The sequence below is a fragment of the Porites lutea genome, chromosome 3 (assembly GCF_958299795.1).
Source record: "Porites lutea chromosome 3, jaPorLute2.1, whole genome shotgun sequence".
Lineage (NCBI taxonomy): Eukaryota > Metazoa > Cnidaria > Anthozoa > Scleractinia > Poritidae > Porites > Porites lutea.
Genome location: NC_133203.1, coordinates 42,041,966 through 42,068,984, shown reverse-complemented (window position 1 = coordinate 42,068,984; position 27,019 = coordinate 42,041,966). Strand labels below are relative to the sequence as shown.

Genomic DNA, 27,019 nt, shown 5'->3' with positions numbered 1-27,019 from the left:
TTCAGCTGCTTTAAGACAAAAAGCGAAAAAAATATTACCACGCGAGGTTTATTTATTAGCGCGATGTCTCATGTTAAACTGATCGCAGAGACAAGCGCTTATATATGCCACAAAACATGAAATCTATGGGGTTTTTACACTTTTTCGAAAGTTTTCGCGGAAAAATTTATAAAAAATATTCTATAGGAAATGAAGAATGGATTGAGCTTGAGACAGAAACAATTACAGGTGATTATGTAGTACATAATCACTTTAGCATTTCATAAGCTCAGTTGCAGACAAAACGAATGCACATACTTCGAAAAAACGAAAAGTACTTTTATTTTTCTTCAACTCTAAAAGATACAGAGATTTTCCTAAGCTACTATTTTGAAGCGACTCTTGAGTAACAGCTCCTGTGTTCCACAATCGATTTCTTGTTATTAATTTATATTTGATGACAGAAGTGATCCATTCAAAACAGAGAATGGCCATCACTCCATAAATCTAACTGACGATGTTGTTCACCTTCAAAGCCTGTTTAAACGTAAGACAGGAAGTTTGTTAAAGGGTGCATATAATGCTGTTTCCTCAAAAAATAAACACTTCTGCTAAACGACCCTAATGAGCTGGGATGCGACAACAAATATGACACAAATGGATGGATGAATTTGTCTATTATTAATGTTTCTCTTGAGAGCTTTTTACTGTATCCAGATGAACCCCTTATGTCAGTTGTACATCATGGAAGAATTATCAAACAGAAACTGATGCATTAAACAAGAATGTGGTTCATTACAGAGGAGAAGCTGGTCTCAGTCAACATCCTTCGTGAATGAAATGTCTCACAAATTAGCATATCAACAAATGTAGTATCCACGAAATGATATCATTTAGAAATAAATGCGATTTTTTTGCAACAGAAGCCAGGATTTATTCAAAAGGTGTATTGATAACGTTTCATTTCGTGCTATTTTGGGGTTGGGGAGTTAGGCTAGATTTTCTTAAAAACGCCAAAATGTTATATTTATTTGCATAATAAATGTAAACAAACAGTGTACCATCAAAATAAGGTGGAAAAAATCAGAATTCAAACCGATTGGTGTAATTTTTTTTCCTTTGTATAACTAAATGATAGAATATTCTTATTTTCAAACCACAATCTTACTGGCATCATTATATTGATTGAAATTTATAGTTGAATTGCGTGTATTTTATTTCTTAACGAAGACGTACCGGAGAAGAAAGCTAAAATTACTGCAGAAGGCGATTTTTCACAGCCTTCATCAAAGCGCCATTCATTTGCGGAAGTATTCTTAGTTTCATTAATCATTAACTTAATTTGGGGAGAAAGGCAAGATTTCGAGATAAACAAGCCAGAGAAAGGGTGAAAAACAGTTTCACGGCAGAATGGACACTTAATTAATCGCTGTATTCCTGAAATGATTAAGTTCGATTTTAGAGTTATACTAATGAGAAGAATTAAGTATCTAAAGGATAATTGTTTAACGAAAAACTATCATACTGACCTTTTCCTCCTGCTCAAAAAATGTGCGCGAAATGTTAGGTGGTAAGAACATTCAGCCGCCATCTTGTCTTCGATGCACTGTTTTACGAAAGCAAAGACTGTCCTCTCAAGGGCTACAGCGAGGCTACAATAAACTCAGTTTCATCGTAGAAATACCTCGAAACCTTAAATAACATGATTGTGGAACGTAGCATCCAATACACGTCATTCAGCTCCAGAAAACAGCCTGAAAATGGTGGTACTGAACGTAAACAATTCACAGAAAATGCCTCTGTGGCACTTCAACAGCCCATATTGACGCATGCGCATACAAAATGCCCTCCTGTTTATTGATAGATTTCTCAGTAAATGACTACAGCAGCCCAGCTCCTGGTGACTACAGGTGACTATGTCAGATAACTAGAATGAATAAAAATTTGAAAATTTAATAATATGCATTTTGCTTATTTTGCGTGCAGGCTCCGCCAAAAATTTTACCCGAATCTGCTCGCAGGCTACTGGTTCGAGGAATTCCTTGGGGATCATTTCAGGGTCAGCGCCTAGCCAAAAATGGGATCATCCTGGGTCAGGTCCGTTTTCGGGGTCGATTTGGGGATTAAAGGCTGGGGATCATTCCCGGGTCCCCCGGGCCGCACATACAAATATTCAAAATGGCTTCCAATAAGGTGATACATATAATATTCATGTGACAGGTTGCTGGGTAAAGCGGAACCTACTAATGGCGGGTAGAGTTTGGCAGAGGTATTTTGTACATGTTTTCGTAATTTCTTCTTGCACAGACTTTGTTTCAACGTATAGCGAGTGCAAGAAAATCGACGCCTGTAGCTGTTCGACAGATAAAGGAGAAATAAGCCTTAAAAATCTAGCAAGAACAGGAAAGCCAAGGTAAACTTTTAACTCAACTTTAACGCACTCTCTTTGATAGCTTCGCTGCGTTTCACTACAACCTGAATTGTATGACCTAAACTTTCTTTTAGTTACCGGAGAATCATGCGATTTGTGAACTGTGGGTGCAAAATGTGGTTTCAGGGTTTCTTTATAATGTCTATCTCACTTCCCCTTCTTTGCTAAGAACAAGCTTCTCCGCGAGCAAGCTTGCACAATTCATTTCTTTGAGTTCTCCTGTTACTGCAGACTACACAGACAACAGACTGGGTATAAAATGCTTTGAAAGACTGAGGCACACTTGGATTTAAGGTTATTTAAGTCGGTCAGTATAAAATATGGACTGCGGACTGCGGACTGCGGACTGCGGACTGCGGACTGAGGGATACGGAGTGTGGACTGGGTATAAAGTACGGACCAGGTATAAAACGCGGACTGGAAAATATGGATTGGTATAGGTAATAGCGTGATTTGTAGTGATATTTGGCATAAATACCACGAGTGATATTTTGAAATTGTTATACGTAATTTCACAAGCCGTTAGGCAAGTGAAATTTGAGACAATTTTGAAATATCACAAGTGGTATGTTTGCCAAATATCAGGTACAAATCATGTTATTATTTGTTTATACTACTACCCACAAAAGGTTTGTAATTTTCACAATTACGTATTTCAAATTAAGCTGAAATACCACTACTCTAAGCCACTCAAATTGCAGAAATTTCTTATGTAGTGGCATAAGGTATAAAACACAGACTAGGTATAAAATGTGGACTACGGACTAAGTTGGTAAAAAGTGTGCTAATTGGTTCTAGGGGAGGAAAAATAAGATCAAAAGACCGCTAAGTAGCAAAACTCATGAGTTAAAGTTATAAAAACTCCTCAGAATTCTTGGTGGAGGTGTGCCGCCCAGTTCTCCAAATCCTTAACCTGCGATCAGGTGTCCTTCTGAGCCTGACCAAAATGCTATTTTTTATACCCATTTTTAGACCTAGCCTCGCTCTCTAATATTCAATGAAAGGGGTAACAAACACGATGTTCATGTTTACATAGGTGTAAATCATGTCATCATGTCATTGCTAACAGGGGTATATTCAGCCCGGGCATTCAAATTTTTGGTTTGATCACTCTATGCATTGTTGGGGCGAGCTAAAAAACTTAAGAGCTGTAAGTGTTGGTGAGGTCAGTGCAGACTAGTCATGCAAGCAATTTTCAGGATATGTGGAAATAAAAGTCAGCCAGGCCTACAACTAGTCCAAAAGCTGGCTATGTCCCTGTCTTAGAATATAGCATTGGATGATTTATTTTGGTTATTATGAATTCACGTATAGTGAGTAGCCCCCATTCCCCCCTAAATGCAGCTTTTTTTTTCAATGCGGAATGCCCCTACATTGACCTTCTTGTCTGAGTTCTTCATTTCCTCATATCCCCAAGGCTTTGAAATGGAATAGTTTCATCCATAAGAAATTCACTCTCACTAACACCAATACTATTTTTTTAGAGCGGTTTTCACTTGACTGTCGTAAAACCAAAACCAAAGTAAATACACTAGCCAACCAAAGGGCGTAGTAAAACCAAAACCAAACCAGTTCCTCAATTACTTTCGACAGTCAAGTGAAAACCGCTCTATTCGCTGCTTGTTATTAGCTTAAAACTATAAATTGACTCCTCTTCTAGCTCCTCCTTTTTATAAAATTTAGACTGTTCATTTTCATTTGCATTGAGTGGCGGCAAGAACTTCCTTGTCTGTGAAGTATGCTTTCCTTCAATCTCTACATGATACTGCTGTTGGGGAGAACGAATAGACTGCGTGGCCAGCCAAATTAATGTTTGTGTGTAAGGCAGGGAGCTGACTGTTTTATGCTAGTCCGCTTTCCGTTTCTCCCAGTGTTACCTTTCTAAAGCTGTTTTTATATATGCAGTTTATAGTCCACGTTTTATCCCTCGTCCGTGTTTTATACTCAGTCTGGAGTCTGCATTTTATACCTAGTCAGTGTTTCATACCCAGTCCACAGTCCGTGGTCCGCAGTCCGCAGTCCACGTTTTATACTACCGTTATTTAAGTATCCTACTACCCTCTTGATGAACTATTTGTTAAAGCAAAAGTGTCAGGTGTAGGATATAAATATTGATGACACATGAATATTATTATATATTATTATAGTGTAGCTTTAGAATTTACTTGGCCAGCAAGAAAATCCAGTGGCATATAGCATGCGATTTTACAGTTGTATGCACATGAAAAAAAGTTAGGGTCTGAGAAGCAATTCTGCTTCTGATTGGTTATGCCTTGTTGAAAATTTGCTTTAGACAATCAGATGCACTACCCAGATGTGGATAGTGACAAGTCATCAGTACACAATTTCTGCACTCGTTTCTCAGACGTCATTTTGCCAGGAAACCAGTGTTGGCTTAATGAAATACAGTTGGGCTGTTTTATCAGGCTACCATCCAAATCAACCTGTACTTACAGTACATACTTATTCCTGTTTTGTGGAATATCCATTTAATTTTCTTTTTTTAATTATCTTATTACAGACTTTTGCATTTGTTGATTTTGGATGCTTAAAATGTTTTAGATTTTCAGGAATTGGTTCAAATGTTGCAGCCTATAACTTCAGTTGGAACCCATGCCTCCCCTATTCACTGAGTCAGAGTAAAGATGCATGCATTGATGTAGCTGTAAGTCCAAAAATACTTGTTAGATAATGTTTATTATCACATTGTGTGCACTCTTTGTCTTCTCACTGGCTAAGGGCCTTTATACAGCTAATTTTGGAAATCAGCACAACCTGCAAATTAGTTACATTAGTTACCTACTAGCAGATTAGTGACTTAGATCTGTAGGTTGTGCATGCAATGCATGATCTCAATTCCAAGAGCAAAGTCAAAATGTGTTCTATGCAATAGCATGTTTGTTGCTATTTTCTTCAAAAGAATGAATAATAAAACAATAATTATTATTAGATTTCATTTTTTGTGATATCCAGAATAATCAAGGTCTTGGTAAGTGTTATCAGCCTCGGCCTTGTTTATTCCAGACATCACAAATACCTCATCGAATAATAGTTTATTGTATGTATATATTGTAAAACCAGAGAACATATCTTGCAAAGACTGATGATAATTATTCGTGGTCTAACTGTAATTTGATTCTTTATGACCTGCCAACAAATGACTCCCAATCAAAGGTGAGGCCAACAATGTAAGGAAATTAGGAAACTGATGTGACTGTAAGACCGTATCTGATAGACAGAAATATGTCTGTTTTCTAAGTGTCAATAAATATAAACAGATAGACTGTTTAGTGAGACTAAATGGCAGAGATGCCAACCTCTGAAGAACTAAAATCGGGAGACTGTCTTTTTTTTCACTACCCCCCCCCCCCTGAAAAATTGACCCAGCCCCTAATGGGAATGACTTAGGACATTATATGACGTCTTACATGATGTACATACTATCAAAATTCGAAATCATCGTTTTGATGCTAGAAATAATCTTTGTCAATGACTAAATACGTGCAAAAATACCCCAGAAACCGTACTGCGAATAAGAAAAATTCAAGTTTTGAGCTAGAAATGGGCTAAATCTCAAACTAAGTCTGTTTTATTTTTTACTAAGTATTCAATATTTATAGTGGACGTAAAAAGCGGGAGATTTATGTACCAAAGCGGGAGAGCGGGAGACGAGGCAAAAAAGCGGAAGTCTCCTGCGAAAAGCGGGAGAGTTGGCATCACTGAAATGGGTACATGATGTGGTGTGGTTATAAGTCGCAATCTCTATGTTGATTTGCTAGCTTAAAAGGCATGCATCTATTCTTGCTGGCATAATTGGTTTCATTACATCAGGCTTATTCATGCAGACAACACATGAAACATGAAAACCAGCAGTTTGAACAATTTATTGTGACCAACCAACATCAATAGTTCTGTAACATCAAAAGAAGGTTTAGATCGGCCGTTAACAAAACCCGGATCGGATTGCTCGGATCGGATCGGATTGTGGATCGGATCGGACTCCGGATCGGATCGGATCGGATCGGACTGACAATTCGCCTTAAATTCCCGCCAAAATGGTCACGTGACATCCCCCGGAATGAAGATGGCGGATGTATACAATCTTCTGTAACTAATTTAGTGTTTCTTTTCTTTTTTTTTATTGTAAAGTGATCTCGTTATTTTCTGAGCCTACTTGAACGGAGGTGACATTTAAGATGTCATTCGCTTATTGACAACAAGTCGTGGCTATCGTACCTTGCTTATCACCGCGATTTTCTTAATCGTCTCCTCTGAAAAGAAGCATTCAATCCAAGCTCAGTGAGAAAGGAGACCAATTCAGAAGAGAGTGGAGATGAAAAGAAAAGCAAAATCATTGCAATGAGAGATACGTACATCTCTGTCCGCCATCTTCGATTCGGGAGACGTCACGTGACCAAGCCTCTTTTTGGAATTGTAATCGTATGAAGTTATGCAACAGAAAATTTCCCAGTGCAGTTCAGTTGAAAATAATTCTTTGCGATGATTTTAAAGCTGATGGTGAATTTTAAGCCTGGTGATACATGAGAAACTATTTTTTTGGTATTAGTGACACAGGCGGCTCGGAAGAAAAAATCCGAGTCGAACCGGTTAGACTCACGTTGTGAGAACTCGGCTTTCTTATTCCGAGCCACCTGTGTCATTGTTAAAGCAGCTTTTGTCAAAATAATTCTTCTGCACCAAAAGCGAAGACACTAGTCCGATCCGTAATCCGATCCGATCCGATCCGGAGTCCGATCCGATCCGATCCGATCCAAGCAATCCGATCCGGGTTTTGTTAACAGCCGTTTAGATCACCTTCTTGATTATAGTAGTGAGCTTAGGCAATGGGACAGCAGTGAAAGAAGAGGATGGCAAAATGTTTGTGTGTGACGAACATGACAGGCCAGGGCTATTACTGACGATTTTCGTGAGGTTCTTCCCTAAATATAGCTGTGTTCTGGTCTTTTACAAACAGATCTGTTTAAAGGAAGGGGAAGTTTGGCGGAAAATTTGTTAAAACATAGTTAGTGTGACGCGTGTCACACAAGGCAGGGTTTGTCTCCTCTACCATCCTTTTGCATAAGTTCACTAGTTACATTAAAGACACTAAAAGGGTCATTGAGTGAACACTAAATGCTTTTCATCAATGTTTGAAAGAAAAAAAATGCTGGTGAACCTCAACTGAACCTTGAAGCAAAATCCACTTGCAGTCGTACTACTCAAAGCCCAAAAAGGGAGATAGCACTTAAAGAACACATTAAACAGCCTCATTTTTGGATGATTCAAATGATCATTTCATAGCTATTCATTGTTTTCACTTCATCAAGGATTCAGAGTTTACCAATGCAAACAGTCATAATGGTGATGCGAATTACATGAACCTGCATTAACAAGGGTATGGTTAGCCAACGGTTGATTAAGAGCCACCATCCATTATGTGTAAGTTGTATGAAAGTGGTGTCTTTGATTCAAATGACCTAGCTGGGCTCCAGAAAATAATTGTCCAGTCATCCCTTCAAAGTAATTTGGCACAAACATTATGTTATCCTGAATGCACAGTCTTAATATATCCTAAGCTATATAATCACATCTATCCAGTTAATATGAAACATATGTCTTTCCCATCCAAAAGGCTTGCCTTGAAGATACAGGACCCAAAAAGTATTATGGTATTGCTAAGCAAAACACTGCAAGCTGTCTTCTGGAAGACAATGGTGAATGTGCTTTGAAATATACAGGAAAAGGATTTATAGGGTTTGTACAATGACCATTAAGAAACCAACCATTTAACTCTTGAGGGGAAGTGGGGTGGGTGATTTTGAAAAAAAATTCCCTGCAAGCGCTTGTCGGAAGAACAAAATTGCTTGCAGCACAAATGTAATAGAAAGCTTATGGGAAGAAAAGGGAAAAAAATATCCTGCCCACCAGATTGCTACGTCCTCAAGAGTTAAATGGCCGGCCCCTAATTGTTGCAGTTATGTACATATGAGGCCATGAGCCCTCTTATCTACATTTAAGAGTCAGTATATGAGCGAACACCCACATACTTGAAAAACTTTAAACCACCTCTTACCATGGACTACGACTCCTCTACTTTTTACACACAGTGTGTGAGTGCTTAATGTCCCACAGATTTAAACCCATTTTTCGCTCCCGGGTAACTTGGAAAAAAAATACCTTTTAAAGCCAGTCGAGCCATTTTGTTTGAACTGTTTAGCAATAAAGACCCAAAACTGGCCAAAATGCTGGTAGTACAATGAGCACTAGCCTGCGTGCAAGCTCTCAGAGGCACCTCTGGTGGCGGGGAGGGAAAAGGAAGGAGAGCTTGCAACTATGTCTCTGGAATTTGAATATCTACATCGCAAAAGTTGATGTGAAATGCTGATTGGTGGAGATGACATTAGTAACAACGTCATTACCCATGGCAAGTGTTTTTCAGTGTTTAATTGTTGTCATTTGCACTTGTTTCCACTTCTTGCTGATTGGTGGAAATCTGACAGCTCAGTTGACGGGGAGCCACAGGGAAATTGGAAGTGGAATTTAAATTCCAGAGACGTAGTTGCAGGCTCTCCTTCCTTTTCCTGCCCCCCTGCCAAAATGCCCTGCAGAGCTTGCTCACAGGCTAAATGAGCACTTAGCTTAGTGGTTTTCTGTTCCAGGCTCATAAATATATTGGCTGACACCAAAAACTAGTTCTTGCTTGTAGTCTCTCATAGATTAACCACATTTCCTTTATCTTCAAATAGAGCACCAACTCAATTTGTTGTCAAAATGATGTGTGATGAGTCTCAGGAGGGTAAAATTGATTCAGTGAACTTTGCATTTTCCACACAGACAGCTGTAAGTACAGACTGATTTGTTTCCAGAGGTTAGAAATAAATATACTATTCTGTCCGATGGCAATTTTTTTTGTACATTATGCTTTTTTTCCTTTAATACCTATACTAAAATACTCCACCTTAATGCTCCTTTTTCCCCACTAATGTGCTTGGAAGCCCCCAGTAAGTATTAAATTGCTCAGATAATGCTCTTCATACAATGACCCCAAAATACAAAAACTTGTTTAGCCAAGCAAGATCAAGCATGTTCTTACATGAGGATTACAGTTAAATTTAACTAAGGCCGGTGTAACTTTGACATTGTAAATTTTAATATCATCAGTTTTTTTAGGACTATAATCATACAATAATTTTTATTTTAAACAAATATTTTATTTTTAAGGACCAAGATCCAAAGTTCATTATTTTTCTTGTGATCAACAATCTATTATCAAAACTCAACCTTTTGAAATCTATTATCTCCTTCATATAAAAGAACCTACTTAGCCTAAACTGCCAATAAGTATCCCAAAAAACAAGACCCTATTTTGCCAGACTTCAAAAAAGTACAGTCGACTCCTGATTACTCAAACCTTCAAGGGAAATCGAAAAAAGGTTCGAGTTATCGGGAGTTCAAGCTATCGGGAGTTTAAAGAAAATAGCCGAGAGTAAGGTAAAAAACAATTTTTACAGATGACTGCACAGTGAACATTTTAATCACATTTAATTGTAGAAATGTCAAGTGAAAATTAAAAGATGCTTCTAGATTATAAATCAGAACGTAACATAACAAAACATAGCCTAAATAGAGCATGCGTTTTACTTTTTTGAGAAGAAAAGCTGCTTCACGTTAGCCTGTGACAATCAACATCAGCCTCCACTAGTAAACTATACTCCTACAACACGTCAATAGGAAATCCAAAATTCAATGTTTCCACTAGACGGGTTTTTTCCTGACTTTTTAAGGGTTCAAAACATGGTTCGAGTTATCGAGGGTAAAATTATATAAAAAATGACCTGAGGGGAAACGAAAATTGGTTCGAGTTAGCAGGAGTTTGAGTTATTGAGGGTTCGAGTTACCGAGGGTAAAATTACAGTGAATGTATGACGGAAATCCAGGGGAAATCGATTTTGGTTCGAGTTAGCACGAGGTTCGATGTAGTGAGGGTTCGAGTTATCGGGAGTCGACTGTTGGTTCTTATTAACAGGTGTTTACTGTGTTTTTTAATTGACCCTTGGCACTGTTAGTTTTAATACAAATTGCCAGTTTTATACTACAATGTATAGATGTTTTCTTGTTAGTGCTTGAATACCTGCAACAGTTCACAGATGCATAGGTCCTGCAGTTTAGGTAATTGAAACTGTAAGAAGTGACACAAAATTACAAGTGACTGCCAAAAAGAACCAGCCTATTTAAGGAATGAGTACCTCTAAAACCATACCCTATATCCCTTAGTGTATACATATCATTGAAAGTATCCCCATGGAAGAGCAGGCCCTCTAAGGGGGGTTACGTATGTCCCTTAATCTGAATTTCAAAACCTGTCCTTTCGTGTATTGAGGAGGAAGCCATGTCGCTGTCTGTATTTTATTATTGTAATTGTGCTCTTCTCTGTTGCTGTCGCAAATTCAACCTATCTTTGTGTCGTTTGTCACCTTTTTTGCTGTTCTATGTTGCTGTTTCGACATCATGTCTCTCGTCGGAATTTTACTGTAAGGTAACCTCATGGAATTGTATGTACTTGAACAAAATTCCTTATAAAACCCACACCCATTTCAAGGTCCAAGATGATTTGCAACCATTTCTACCAATAATGTCACTTATCCTAATATAAATTATTTCTTTGTTTAATTTCTCAATAGAGAACTGTTTTACATTCCAAGTATGCATGTCCAGTTTCCCCATCACCATCACCTCATGGTAGTTCTGGATTGAGTTTAGGAAGCATACTTGTTATCAGGTATTGACGATCATTCTGTATATGAGGTTAACTGATGGCTGAGAATAGCTAGGTATTTTGCAATAGTTGGCTATGTGATCAACTTTCTGTAAACACAAAAACAGTTCGTTTCTGGAAAATTTTGTAAACAAGAACTGAAAGAGCATATTGAAATTAAGTGATCATTAAAATTTTAACCTTATATCACAAAAGTAGCAATGGAGACGGCTGCTATAAATTAGAAGGATTTGTGTGGGAAAAACATTATTATTATTCTTGCCACCTCATCACCATTCCATACAAATCCTGGTAAATTTCGAATTTATTCATACTGCTGTAAAATTTTTCCCTTAGCATTAAGGGGCTCAAATTTTCTTGCTTTCATAACAAAAAACCTGAGCCCTGAGTATTAATATGCTCTTTAAGTTTCTGATAACAAAATTTTCCAAAAAAGAACTGTTTTCATGTTTACGGAAAGTTGACGACATGATCAACTATTGCAAAAGGCCTATTGACCAAAATGGGCATGAAAATTCTGCTCTGTTAAAATTTAGCTGTCCTCTAGTGATACTGAATTTAATGGGGTTTCCAAAGTAGTTGTCACAAGAGCTCCATTAATTGTTAAAACACAGTTTGAAAAATTATGGTTATGGACATTTTTAGAGAATACACCTGCCCACACACCAACACCACCACCACCACACACACACTAAGCACCAAACCTGCCTGTTGTCGTGAAAAAGAGTACAGTCCCTTACTGACATGTATCCAAAATCTAATAATTAAATAGTAAACTACTTCTTCCAACAAGTTTTGGGCCACCTATATTTATTTCTCAATTATACTCTGATTTAAATCATGGTATGAATTTAAAGGAGATGTGTTATATATGAGGCCCTGCCAGGGGAGGGTCCCATGTCCCCCGTCTGAATTTAAAACGTCTCGTGTCGGTGTTTATAAATGCTCGTTGCTCATTGTCGGCTTTGCCGTCACTGTCACAATTTGGCCAAGGGAGGTTGTCTCTTGTTGCGATTTCATTTTACGCCCTGTCGCTACTTTTTGGGCCATGTCGTTCGCTGGAATTTACCCTTGCAGGGCCTCATATATCATATCATAGTGTAAATCTTAGTTCACTCAATGAATACCTGACCAGTCACTGTAACTTACGATTGTGCTCTTTTTTGCTCTTTTCGCTTAGTTTTACTTGTATTGTTGTTGTGTACATCATTTGTGGAATTTTGATCAATATATACATCAGGCACATTGAGGGAAAAGAGGCTTTTCCAAACTACCTGTTTTGGGTAGATGTCCCTTTCTTGGTTAAGGTATGAGTTCACAAATAACATGCCTTCCTGTACAATTTCCTAATTAAGATGTAAAATAGATATTTAAATGATTGGTTGCAAAAATACAAATCAAATACTATAGCTTATAAATGCAAAGGTAATGATAACCTGGGGAGGGGCTCCCTTAATTATTTGACCTAAATGGTATGTGCCTCCAAATAGTGTATGGTTTTCAGGCTCTTAAAAAGGGTTTGTAAAGGTAATAGCATGATTTTTGAGTGATATTTGGCATAAATACCACGAGTGATATTTCGAAATTGTTATAGGTAATTTCACGAGCCATTAGGCGAGTGAAATTTGTGACAATATTATTTTGAAATATCACGAGTGGTATTTATGCCAAATATCACCTACAAATCATGCTATTATTTGTTTATACTACTACCCACAAAAGGTTTGTAATTTTCACATGTAGGTATTTCAAATTAAGCTGAAATACCACTGCTCTAAGCCAATGAAACTGCAGAAATTATCTCATGGGAGCGTGAGAAAATAAATGTCAAATTTCACTTTGCAGGTAAAATTCTGAAAACTCCGTGTCTAAGATGTAATTTTGTGAAATTTGACATTTATTTTCTCGGGCTCTGATCAGAAATATTCTTTAGTGTTATTACAGATAACTAAGCACATCTATAGCCCTTTAAAAATGTAAAAAAGAATGCGAGATTGTTTAAATTATTCTGGTACAAGGTTTCTGTCCACTGAAAATTAAAATTACTCAATTTCCTGATGGATTCCGTCTTAAAGTTTCTCCGTTTAGATCTAGTAGTCTCTTTCTGGACTGGGTACTTCAAATAGGGTGTGAAGCATAATTGTGTGCTTTGGCTGTGAGGATGCTGTGGTTTACTGATAAATCTCCTTGACTCCAATTAATTAAAGTGATCATGAAGATTTCCTTTCAAGGATTGTTATGTTTAGGCCACGAAAACAAGGTCTCTTGTCTTAAACAGGGTCAGGGTTTGAAGGCCTTGACACCGCATCTCTAACCAAACTCCGTTAAGTACCCCCTCCCCAGAAACTGTTATAATCTTTCTATCCGGCATCTCACTAGAAGTTATTCAGAATGCGAGTACTATCTTAGTTATTTTATAAAAAATAATAGCATTTTCACAGTAGCAAGTCACAATGTTAAAATGGCAAAGTGCACTCTTGTAATGTACTGTATGGTCAGCTGTTTAACGAATGTAGAATTAATTGCTTTGAGAATTACCAGAAATCAGTCAAACCCACCCTGTGAGCAGAGGTTTCTCTCTTACATGGCCTCAGAACGAAGTCGTTCGCGTGGCTTGCCAGTCGCGTAGTATAGGTTTGTTTTATAAGCGACTATGCGACAGACAAGCCAGGCGAACGCCTTCGTAAAAGCCATGCAAGACTGGAGAAACCTCTGCTCGCAGGGTGAGTTAAAACCTGATCAGTGAGCTTCCTTCCTACTGTTAAGTCCAGGGTTAATGTTTACCATTTTGCCCAAAATCCTTCGGTTTTTCATAGACTCGGTCGTGTTCGTGATCTATGAAATGTCCCCGCGCTCCACCCCCAGAAGGCTCTTCTCGGGGACAAGACTGGACCCGAGAGCGGTGGAAGTGGAGTCCAGGTCTTAGAACCCCACGGTCATCCGTTCCGCATAAAGAGGAGTTTGCTGGTTCTAGTAAAAGCTCAAAACTGTTATTCAGTTTTACACTAGGAATTCACAGAGGCTGGTCATGCGCAAGGTAACGCCCAGGGTTTATAACAGAAGAGAAAGGCTTTTTTTGGTTCAGACTGGACTCAAGGGACAAGGAGGGGAGAAGGAAAAGAAAGAGCTTGCATCCCACCCGCCTCCCTATGCGCCAAACCAAGCGAAAAGATACGAGGGGGAGATTGCTCGCAGGCTACGTAAATATTGGTATTTAACAAATTATTTGAAAGTTGGTTCTTAATCATTTTGTTTGTTTTTGTTTTCGCTAGGATGGCTGCGTATTTACATTTCAGTCTCTTGGAAAGTTATGTGGATTTGGCCCGAACCGAACTGGATATGCGTCTATATAAGAGAACAATGGAGGGGATTAGAGATCTGAGACACCATGAACGTTGTACTCTGTAATCACACTTTGAACAAGAATGTGGTGCTTTCTCAAAACACTCAGTTTAAAAACAGTTATTGCTCCAGAGGACGATAAAATGTCAGTTCAGCACATTTCACAAGAAACAAACTGTGAAAAGCCAAAATGAATATGGCTCTAAATGGAGGATTCAAATTTAAATTCTTGCTAGAGTTTAGAGCTAAAAACCTAAATTGTTGTAAACTGTATTTAGTTTATCCAGACATTATACCAGTCTAAACCACAAGTACTCTCTTATTTACCTTACAATTTGTCCTCAGATCTTAGTGACGAAATGGACGTGAACGCGTCTGTAAAATTACAGTTAGGTCGACGGGGTTTATTAGAGGTAGTTTCTTTATCGAATAATGATAAGAATACAACGCTTTTATTGTGAAAGTGTTTCATTTCTCAGAATACAAATTCATTACAATGCAAATATCACCCCCCTTTCTAAAGTCGATACACCTGTGTACGCCGCTAACTTCAGGGGGATTAGTGTTACATCCGTAATCGCACGTGCATGCATTTGAAAGGGTAGTCTATAGTTCCGATATCATGTAGAACATTCTGCAACGAAGATATAGAGAATTATCTGGCAGCTGTACAAATGGCCTACTCACGACTACGCAACACAGTTTGCTTGCTGCATTAGATGACAGCCGCAATAACTGAAGCAGTACATGTACGACTTTTCACAATGGACTTTTGGAAGGCCTTTGACAACGTTAGGCACCATCCATCTGTTAGCTGAGAAATTAAAGAGCAGCCCATTAAGCCCGCATATAGTAAACTGGTATTTAAATGTCCAATCCGTTCGGAAGCAACGGAATGGTCTGAGAATGGAGAGAAGTCGATAAAGGGGACAACACGGGGAAGCGTACTCAGTGGGCCCTTTTCAATATTCTGCTGAGCCATCTGCACTCTACTGGTCCTGGCAATGTCTCTTGATCAAGTTTACCGATGATTTTTGTCTGCTGATTATCGTCAATGAACAAATTGATAATCCCGAACTAGCTCTGTCACAGTTCTTAACTTGGACTCGCTTGAACGATATGAAATGCAACACATCCAAGTGTAAAGAAAAACGTTTTCGAAAGAAGAACAATACCACTAATCAATATGCCCTACTATTTACAATATTGCACAGCATGAAATCAGAATGAAAACTTGACCTTACTTGGTGTTAACTTCCAGTCTAACTGTTTATTTGCTAAGCATGTTAAAACTAAACCAAATGAACCAATGTCTTTACATAATAAGAGAACTTAGGAAAGACTAAACTGATCATCTGTTCAAAGCGATCGTTCTTCGTAAAATAGTGTATGGTCCCCATGTTTATGGCGCATCCCAAGCGGATTAAAATACAGTAAAATTCTTCCTGAAAAGGTGCTTTAAGAGGCACTACTCCTCAAAACGTTACCATCCACTAGCTCTGGAAAAATAAGATAGGAAACTCTTCAAGAAAATTAGTAGCGACTGTTCACACCCGTTTTATCCTAAGTTGCCCCAACCTAAAGCGTGCTCTCTTAGATTGACACGAAGTAGTGATAAACACTGAACGTTTTCAAAGTAGTTTTTTTAATAAGCTTAGTTTCAGATATAATTTAGCACTTAGAAATTCTTTCCGTACGCGCCTTAATCTTTTTAAAATTTCTGTAACGTTTGATACCTATAGAGTACTAGCGTGTGACTTGGGTCTAAGCGTTTAGACCCAAGTCAAATTTAGAAGGATTTGTATTTCAGAGACAATTTGTTTCGAAATGCCAATTTTTGGCAATATATTATATATTATCGAATGAATTAAAACATAATTATTATTATTATTATTATTATTAATTGTTTGTAGTAGCACAAACTAACATCACCCCTTGTTACGATTGAAACATTTAACTTTTATTAATTTAACGCGAAAAGTGAAAGATAAAAGCTTTCAGTAAATTTACAGTACGCTGCTATTGCACTTAGTCATGGTTGCAGTCTAATCAATCTAAGATGGCTCCAATTTGAGTTCACTTTTTCTTTACAGGTAGGTTCCACAAGGTTCTATATTTGGTCGTTTCTGCCAATTCAAACTCATAAAATTAATTTAGGGAGCGTCCCTGGGCATCACTTGCTTGAAAACTAGCCTGTTTCAGGTGTTCAGAGGGTAGGACGCGGGCGAAAAATTGTCGAGGGAAAAAACCCTCGTTTTCCTTTTGAGCTTGCTGCGTACGCTTTAACTCGCTCCCCACCATCTTAACGTTTGGAACAAGCTACTCGGAATCTGCTCCTGAATCTCATCAGGGCTACAGCTGCTAGGAATAAAGTGTAGAATTTTTAACACTGACAATAATTTTTCCAGTTTTTACTATTATTACCTTTAACCTTTATTCCTTCAGTATTTTTATTCAGGGGCTGAGCGAGAAATTTCCCAAAGGTACGCATCGTGTTTTAAACCAGTCTTACCGGTGTCCCAAATCATTTTCACACGGGTGAAATGATTTAACAGGGGCACCCAATGTTTGTTCGACCTAACTGGTCGAAGGAGGAAATATTACCCAGCAATTTCTACAGCTAGAGAATAAGGCTAACAATTTCTGGATTATAGAATGAAGACCTTTTGGGTCCGCAGTAATTGGCTTTAGCTGTTGCGGTGTCCCTGCCCAAATATTTAAGTTATTATTAGTGTATTGTTACGTTCTTATTACTAGTGTTTGCATATCTTCAGTGATTTTTTTTGTCTTCTTCAGGGCAAAGCTAATAAAATAACATAGATCATGTGATTATAGAATACCATATTTATACACATTTCAAGATCAAGATATGGAAAAGACAAAATAACCCCTATGGAATTTTCTAATGAAGGTACGGCTACTCCATGTGCTCCATTATTCGACAGGATCCATCAGGGAAGCTAACAGTTTCGGATGGGACCAAAAATCCAACTGAAACTTGAGACTGAGACGACTAAAGTTCCCCTAGCCATCCGAACAGATAGATTAATATTTTTTAGGGCAGCTCTAAATTAACCAAGTAGACCATTTTAGAAACTTACAACGTCTTTGGAAACATTCAGTCGTTAGGTGCCCCTGATTAAATGTTTTTAATTTTTATCAGTATGGTGAGGACAGGTAATGGTCTCTCTTGGCAAAATAGGAGGAAACACCTATTTCTGTCTTGAAAAATTATCTACAGAAAGTTACAGCGACGTGTCAATAGCCTGCGTGCAGACGATAACTAAAATCTGATCGAAGTTTAATTTCGTCTGCGCGCAGGCTACGTGTCAATGGCAATTGCACCATTTATCAGCTATTCCTTTTTAACCACTCTCCTTTTTTGCTTTGCATTTATATTTTGTTTTTGTTATTTTGTATCTTCGACATTTCTTTTTGAGGTACGCCCGTGCCGCCCACCCCGTGAGCAGACAACCTCGTCCCCAGTGCTCTTTTCCCTGGCTTGGGAACGTCAGGGAAAAGAGCCCTGGGGACGAGGTTGGTGAGCAGAGTCTCATATCGAGGAATAGAACAGGAGGCCTGCGCTACCTGAATCGAGACGAGCATTTGAAGTTGTCAAACCGTGAAACTCTGGACTAGTCAATCTCGTTCTTTATTGTCAAACCGGTTTTTCCGCATCCTTTTATTAATAATTCCATGGTCATAACAGTATCCCACCAACAAGCACGTATTCTCAACAAAGATCATACTCGATTCATGAGTTCACCAAAAAGGAACAAGAGAAAGGCTCTACTGACTTGCAGGTAGCTACGCCCATGATATGTTTCGTTTTTCATCTAGAAGAAGCCTATTAGTTACACCTCTGACATGAACAAGTACACGCAGGCGATGCTACAAATTCACCACCTTCAGATGGCCAGTTCAAATGGCTAAGGGGGGAAAGATGTGTTGTTCTTTCTAATTCATGGCACATACATAACTCTTCAAAATTAACAGCGTCGTTTACTCTAAAATTAAGTGGTTCATCGTGCTTTTAAATGCTTACACACTGTCAATCTTAGCATTATCACGTGATCTAAGTGAACACGATTTTGCTCACGACAGTTCTCCTCTGTTATCAGTTACATTATAATCGACCCAGTCTCTTGCCACTGGTGCGCTCAACATCTCTTCCGTCAATCCAAAGGCATCACAGAGAGAAAGAGCCTGCGGTCCTATTTCACGACACAAGTCAGCGGCTACTCGCCCCACACTCGCCCCAGTCTCTATCGACAGGAGCCGCGAGGTAGTGAAATATCCAAGATCTTTTTGTACTACAGTAATGAGGTACAAATGATACAGCTCACTCAGGATTGGTTGCAAGGAAGCGTCTGCTTTGTCGATTGCATTGCTGAAGCACTCACTGACCAGTCTCTCACCATACGCATGCGCACACGACTGGACAAGGTCTTGTTCGTGGTACATCCAAGCACTGAAGCGATCTTTAGCTCCAGCCTTTTTCATCTTCATACCTAACTCCATAAACTGTACCTGCTCTCGGGCCTCCAGTAGTCTATGCAGGGACTCAACGCTGTCCAAATCAACTGTCCCCACCTCTGCCTTTTCTTTAGATGGCTTGAACACCATCAGTCTCTCAGTTGTCACCTTCTGCATCAGCACAGCATTATCACCCTCTGCTGTCATAGCAGCATGGGCGTATCCTATTGCAGCACCGAATCTGTTACAGGAGAGATACCCCTGTCCACCACACCTCTCACGACACACAGAGGCAGCCTCGCCCACATGCCAGCCAGTCAATGCTTTGATCACACAACACATGGTAACAACATTAGCATGGTCTGACCCATCTTCTGGCTAGAAACAAGGGACATGAAATGAATCTCTTCATATAAAGGTATTTAACCCCTCTTCAACTCTTTAACAAAGTTATGGTGAGATTATTAATTTTTCCCCTCTAATTTTTATGGATACCCATGGATTAAGTCCTGTGGTGTTACCACGCATTCAAATGAAATCTCTTTGACATAAATTTCACACTGTAATATTTATTTATACTTAGGATTTTACAATAAAAGGATGCTCAAAAACATTAACTTTAACTCTCCAGATCTTTAACTGCAAGTGGCAAAGGTAATTCAAGACAGGCTGTGTAAATATAATTAACTAAATTGAGGAAAACTAGGGAAAAAAAAAAACAGGCCAAAAGAGCACAAGTGATTCCTTTAAATGCATCCTATAATCACCAAATTCCAAGAGAACATCTCAAGTTCCCAACTATTTTATAGATAGACTGTAAGTAGTCTCTGTCTTTCGCTCAAAAATCTGCATGAACGCAATATGAGAGTACAAGCATCGAGTTAAGCTGACAATACGAGCCAGTCTTTTCGCTCTTCGCTCAAACTGGCAACCAAACAACTCGCTGCTTGCAGCTTTGTTGTTCCTACGTTCACATATTGCACTTGCTCACAGATTTCCAAGCAAGAAAGACAGCTTGCAGTCTATTTTATGAAGAGAATTACCTGAAATGCCCAGCAGTCCTTGATATAGGACAGAGCAAAGTCCAGTGCATAAGTCTTGGCCAGGAGAGGCATCAGTGCACGCTGCTGAAGCTGGTATTTCAGTATTGGCGTGTCAGACTTGCCTTCAGGCCCCACAGTTAAACGAGTCGCTGAGTAGCGGGTTGCAATGGTGATACAAGCCTTAGCAACACCTAGAGAAATCACACATCATGATTTTAAAAGTATGTTTTTAAAGATTAAACAGGAGGTTTACATCCACAAAAAGGTGAAAAAGCTAATTGCCTGATAGTTCATTTCCAATGGGTTTTCACAATACGCTGTGATGTTAAATGTCTCTCCACTGGATAAATCACTTTTGCAATTTTTGGTTTCACTAATGTTTGCCCCCTGGATAGTGATTTATCTAATATATAACGCTATTCAGCATTTAATCACCAGGGGCCAGGACATATGAATTCCTACATGTACATGATGTGAAGACCATCACCATCATGAAGCTTTTTTGACGAAATAGTTATGTCAGTAATGGAATATGTGCAAAAATGCAATAGAATCTGTACCATGATCAAAAAAGGTTTGAATGTTTAGTAAAATGGGCTAAATTCTACGCTTCAGCGCAGAAAAGCTAAGAGTTCAGTTTCATCCTGGAGATTTGGTGACATGTGGGGTAGACCAGGAGACTTGTGTTGATCCTCAAGACTCAACCCCCAGCTGATAATCTGGGACAGTTAGCACATATGCTAAAGAGGTAACAAGGAGATGGGAGCTTTACTGTATTTGTCTTGTACTAAATTAATATTCTAATCTTGGACGGGATTTCAGACCGTAAATCCTCTATTAAGCCACCACTGTCAAATAAAGTTAGTTAGAAAGTTAATATGTGCCCCTCTTTTTAAGCTCCCCCGCTCCTGTGAAACTTTGTGATGACTGAACCTGGATGGTTTATTCGCCAACTGGAAGTTAGGATAATTTGTTTTTGATCCTCGGCTGCAAGACCTCCAACTTCTTCTACAAGATCTTTTCCACTAAATTGTAGTAAGGACTTTATACAGAACTGATAAATTGAAAAAATGGAATAAGCTATCCCTCTCAAAGAAGCTCTCTGTCTCTATTTCCCCCCCCCCCCCCCCCCAAATGTGTTTGAAATAAATAAGCCCCTGGGGGGGCTTAATAGAGGATTTATGGCAAGTGCATAACCTTGTGACATGCTTGAGATGCAGAGACGTCCAGACAGCAGCTGATCAGCGACAGTAAGGAACCTCTTACGCACATTTCCCTCTACTTTGGTAGTGTAGTTACCATCCTCATCCACATCAGAATACAGGTTTAACAGGTTTTCCCTTGGCACTCGTACATTCTCAAATATGAACTTGGCATTATCCACCCCATTCAGACCCATTTTGTGTCCCATGTCATGGATGTGGGATCCAGGAACTTCTTTGAGGTTTTTGTCGCGTATAGGTACTAACACACCATGGATACCTGTTATAAAATATGCACCACCTCATGAAAGATTATTACGTTGCTATATAATTTGTTTATTGTTTTTTTTAATTGATTGATTCATTGATAGATAGATTAATTGATTTAAACAGGAACGTCTAGTCTAGCATTAAGAGAGCTCATTTAAGCAGAGTCCTGTAAAAAAATAAACTGATAACAGATAAAAGGCAGGGCTGTTGTTACGTTTTGAAGCAACTGAAACAAATGAAGATTCACCTGTAACAACTAACAAAATCTTTAAACTGTTACTTTAGCTTTCCACTTTGATCACCCATAACATAGGGTGAGCTCAGCCGTAACAGATGTTAAGGGTTATGGCCCTTAATGACAGCTCCGAAACACAACAAAACACACAGAAAAGTACAACTAATAAAGCTTAATGACAGCTCCGAAATACAACAAAACATGCAGAAAAGTACAACTAATAAAGAAGACTGAGTACATTGTTGCACAAAGTGCTCTTTCATTACTTATGACTCAAAATTAAAGTCAGCAGTGCATTGTGGGCAACTGTAAGATCCCACAATACTAACCTGCAGGTTGCTATTTTACATGAGTGGCACGTATGAACTGATATGACAAGGCGATGAGTTCTTTCACAAATTCTTTTTTCTTTCACAATTTCTTTCCCTTTTCTTTGGCTATGACATTTTCTTATTTGTTATTTTTGTATGTTTTTACTGTGTGCATTTTTTTTTGGTGCACAAAAAACGTACCCTGTGTATTGGATATTCTGCTTCAAACTAGTACTCCTGTAGTATTAATTAAAAATATTAATAACAATTATTGTATTTAACAAATCTCTGTGAAAGGAAAAAAAATGAGTGGCACATGTGGCCAGCATTTGTTTCAAACTTCTCCTAAGAATGAATGGAATGCATAGAATGAGAATCAAACTGCAAAATATGAAATGTAAGACACTAGAGATTTACAACACTGTACATCTTTTCACTGTCCAGCCATGCATTTAGTCAGCAGCACCCTATCTAGGGCCTTTCACAGGAAGGGAGTGAAAAAAACATTACACCTTAAACAGGGGGGGGGGAGAGGGGGTACTCAACAAGGTTTTATCTGAATAAATCACAATACCGGAATATTTTCTTGACTGTACTTTTTCCAAGCAATGAAATGCATCTGTCAGCCTAATTTTGGGTCTTTTTACAGGCCGAAATGACACATTTCCCTACCCTTTCAACACACGTACTTCAGCCAGTGAAATCCCTACCGTTTGATATACCTGTACCCTGAAAAAGGTACCACTTTTGGGCAGAGTCTCCTGTATAGGCCATTATAGGGAGTACTCCCACCCAACCCCCGGGAATAGCTTAAATGACAGCTGCATGAAGGTCAGGTATTAACTATTCACCTTCATTCTTTCCATTGATATAGAGCTGGGCAAACACTATGATATGATGGGCATCGCATGCACCATTGGTTATCCAGTACTTCTGTGCCACAGTGCTAGGTGTGTTAACAATAAACTCCTTTGTCTTGTCATCATAAGTTGCTGTTGTTTCCATCTGGACAGCATTGTTACCATACCCCAGCTCAGTCAGACCAAAACAGCCCACATCTTCCAAGGAATCAATTCCCTATTCATTGGTGACAAGAGAAGATTTTAGGAGATGGCTGAGTTGATCTAAGTTAACGCAGGGGCGTAGCCAGGATTTTTCCAGCAGTATATGCACAATTTGTCAAATCCCTGCCTTCCAGCAAGCAACATGGCCGTGAAACAGTAACAAAGTCTTGATGGGATGGCAATTAACAAACAACATAACGATGGGTTAAAAACGGACAGGGACATGAAACATCCATATTTGAAATTAATTCAGACTAGCGACATACCATTCATGGTTGCCACAGCCAGTGGTTTCTGAAATTCAATTTTTCCTGACAAATTATTACATTTCCCTGACCAACTGAATTAACAATTTCACAAATTAGTCCTGATAATGGACTCAACTCTTCCCTCACATGCAGCCATTCCCCACCCATTTATTTCTGCTTTAAGCGAGTAACATGCAATGTACATGAATAGAATGGTTCATCAGTTAACAGAACGTGCAAAAGAAATTGATGTCCTTGAAAAAAGCCAGCATCAGCTTGTCGTTCAACTTCATGCACAACCTTCTACCAATTCCAGACCATTCATATCCATAAATTTTCAAAAGAATTTTTAATGTTAGAAAACAGTGAAGTAGAGGGAAAGAAATAAATATGTACTCTTAAAATTTTACTTTTCCCTGACTTCTTTCAAAAATAATTTAAATTTTCTCTGACTTGAACTGAAATTCCCTGACTTTTGCCTGACCTTGAAGAAATTTTTTTTCCCGGACCATCTCCTGTCCTGTGGGAACCATGATACATACCCGCCTCCCTAAGACAGCCTCTTCATTGAGTGAACCTTTGGTACATTATATTTACCTTAAGGAGTTTGTCATGATGCCGTTCAGTTCCAAGTTTAAGCACAGTACCACCAAACAAGTTGAACTGGACAGTCATCTTTGTTGCCATGGAGCCATCAACTACAGCTGCAAGCTCATGAGCAGCAAATATCCACAGCGGATTGTGTCGGAAATCCAGCACTGAAATGAAACCCTGGTCACAAAGTTTCTTGAGTCTTTTGAGTGCTAATGCTCTCTCTTCATCCACAGAAATGTTATATTTGGGTTGCATCAGAGGGTCTTCCGACAAAATCTTTCGGAATTTCTCTCTTTTATCATGGTTGTCATGGTCTAAGAGTCTGGTCATGGCAGGTACATCAAATGACGAGGTACTCCATTCCTCTCTAAGTTTCTGTGGGTTGGATTTTTGAAGTGCTGCTAAAGATCGAGAGAAGTAGCGTAGAGAACCTTGACAATAACCATGGCTAAAATTCAAGGATGCTTGCGTAAAGAGACGGCCCACAGGCCTGATAGCTGAAAGCATGTCTGAAATACAGAAAACAGATCAACTTGTAATTTTTTTTCCGGTGCAAAAGATTTCTTTTAACAAATTCTCATAAAGGTTGATTTTCACTTCACTAGCTAAAGAAGTTAGAACTAATGATCATTCTAATTATTACTGATTAAAGACCGAATCATAAGAAAATGAAATGTTCTTGCTTTCTTTAGGGTGCGTTCCTCTGGGACAATCCAGATCAGGGTTAGTGAACCACATCCCTTGAATCATAGTACATCAAAGGGACCAATGATTATTTGCTGAGTGGATTCATCAGTCTCTTCTGAAGCAACAATAAATTGATGCGAGTGATCTCGGATAATTTACTGATCCCGATCAAGATTATACCAAAGGAACACACCACCAGAAACAACATAATAATGACTTTGCTGTTCAGGTCCCAGTAAAAACAGACTGCCAAAGAACTGTAACCTGAAGCAGAAAAATAGAGTGGAAGCTATCAAAGTGGACACCTTTACAAAACCCCCAGAAACAATATAATAATGACTTTGCTGTTCATGTCCCAGTACAAACAGACTGCCATTGTAACCTGAAGCAGAAAAATAGAGTGGAAGCTATCGAGGCGGACACCCTTGGGCCTTGAAAAAGGCATCTGTAACTGGAGCTGGCTGCTTACAGAAATTTAAAAAAACAGAGTTTGTACACCCCGGGCTGGCAAGAGGTCAAATCGCGCCACTTCTAAACTGCTCTTTCAGTTTTTATCCGTTTGAGCTGAAACTTAGCAGGATTGTAAAACGTGAAATTTTCTAGGAACCCATGGTTTTCGAATTTTGAACTTTAACGTTTTTTGGCGGGAAAATTACATCACAAGATAAACAAAAAAATTAAATTTTAACTGATAGTGCCTAAAACTCCTTTTTTTTGAAAGACCGTAGCAGGACAAAACGAAAAGTGGAAAAATTTTTGCAAAAGCTCAATTGGTTGATGAGATATAGCATTTTAAAGTTTGGCTTTGTTTCTAAAAATAGTAACAAAATGGCGGGAAATTCAAAATTTAAAGCTTAATAACTCTGCAACCAATTAACCTTTTCAAAAACTTTTTTCACATTACCTTCTATCTCGTTACGGTCTTTCTAATCTACGTATTTGTGGCACTATCAGTTACAATTTAATAATTGATGTCAATCTTGTGACGTCATTTTCCCGCCGAAAAACGTTGAAATTCAAAATCCTGCTAAGTTTCAGCTCAAACGGATAAAAACTGAAAGAGCAGTTTAGAAGTGGCGCGATTTGACCTCCTGCTAGCCCGGCGTGGTATAGGAGTTGAGAAAAAACGTCAAAAACAGGGTTTTGTGAAGGTGGCCATAAGTAGGGATATCCGCTTAAGAGAGGGTCCGTTAATAATAAGAGCTTCCAGTGTAAACCAACAATAATGCTCATTTGTACATATTGTTATTGGTTTGACCTTCTGCTTTTGTTTGTGTCTCCTCTAATAATCTAGTTTTTACTTGATCATGAGCAATGAAGTCATGAGAGAAATTATAGAAAACTGTGCTCTATACAACCAGGGTTCTCACTAAGATTTCAAGTTGGCGGGTAAATACAACAAGTATTCGAGGAATCAAACAGCTAGGGATTTCTTTTTGTTCTACTTTTCTTCTATTTTCCAACAAAAGTAACCGGGGAAAATCCCCGGCCCCGGCTCTTAATGACAACCCTGACAACTCAGTTGGTTTGATTTTCATGAATTCACTGGCTTGTCATTATATATTACAATGAACAAACTATAGTAAATTCTCGCTTTGAGAGCTGGAGCTTAAATATAAAACAATTTACCAGAATATAAAAATATTTTCGTCCATGATTTTAGTCTGCAAGAGGACACTAGTTTAAGTGAAGTTGGCATCCTTAATAAAGATTATTATCATTCATTCATACAAAAATCGATCTCTATAAGAACTTTCCGTCGCTAGAAAAAAAAAACCGCCTCCCGCATGTTCAAGCGATTTCGTTACTTGTCACCCAGCCCTGTTCACGCCTACCACGTAAACAAAATATCACAAAGGGCCCTTACTCTCAGTACAGCAAGATACAACGTTTTAAGTCATACAAAAAGAATCATTCCCCAAGTTTTCATATAAACTAAACTTGAAATTAATGCGCAAAACTAAACGAGGCAATCTAGTTTAGCGTCCGATAAAATGAGGGCGAGCTTATGATATGTGGGATTTTTAACGTAAGCTTCCCAGAGTTGCAACACAGAAGTCTATCTACATCATCAAAGTATTCTAAGATTACGAAGCAAACGTTGAGACATAATAAAAGCTAACCGATCAATTAAAGATGTAGCCTACTTATGCACAAAATTAGGGGGAAATGTTCGGCAAATGCGTAAAAGTTCCTTACTTTCAATCAGCTCAGGCTATATATCAACTGCAATGCTATCAGCTCGAGGAGTCGACGTTTTCAGACTTTGGACACCGTCAACGAAAAGCTTCATGGGAAACGTTTCTTATTGGGCAATTACAAAATACTAATTGGTTCAATGAATTTAAATATCTCGCAGGT

At 38.6% G+C, this 27,019-nt stretch overlaps 2 protein-coding genes across 2 annotated transcripts; one reads left to right on the top strand and one right to left on the bottom strand.

The window, feature by feature from the left end:
* The first annotated feature begins 2,175 nt into the window (after window positions 1–2,175).
* LOC140929757 (uncharacterized) lies at window positions 2,176–14,975 on the top strand. The gene is made up of 7 exons (XM_073379468.1): window positions 2,176–2,392; window positions 4,973–5,075; window positions 8,043–8,164; window positions 9,157–9,250; window positions 11,092–11,189; window positions 12,367–12,493; window positions 14,459–14,975. The coding sequence occupies exons 1-7, from the start codon at window positions 2,226–2,228 to the stop codon at window positions 14,537–14,539; spliced, it is 792 nt and encodes a 263-aa protein (XP_073235569.1). The 5' UTR covers window positions 2,176–2,225; the 3' UTR covers window positions 14,540–14,975.
* A 2,382-nt stretch (window positions 14,976–17,357) lies between these two features.
* On the bottom strand, window positions 17,358–26,930 carry LOC140931161 (uncharacterized). Its single transcript, XM_073380913.1, has 6 exons — window positions 26,858–26,930; window positions 23,975–24,480; window positions 22,917–23,142; window positions 21,245–21,529; window positions 20,048–20,238; window positions 17,358–19,382 (listed from the first exon to the last, which is right to left on the bottom strand). The coding sequence occupies exons 2-6, from the start codon at window positions 24,476–24,478 to the stop codon at window positions 18,624–18,626; spliced, it is 1,965 nt and encodes a 654-aa protein (XP_073237014.1). The 5' UTR covers window positions 24,479–24,480; window positions 26,858–26,930; the 3' UTR covers window positions 17,358–18,623.
* Between the last annotated feature and the right edge of the window lie 89 nt (window positions 26,931–27,019).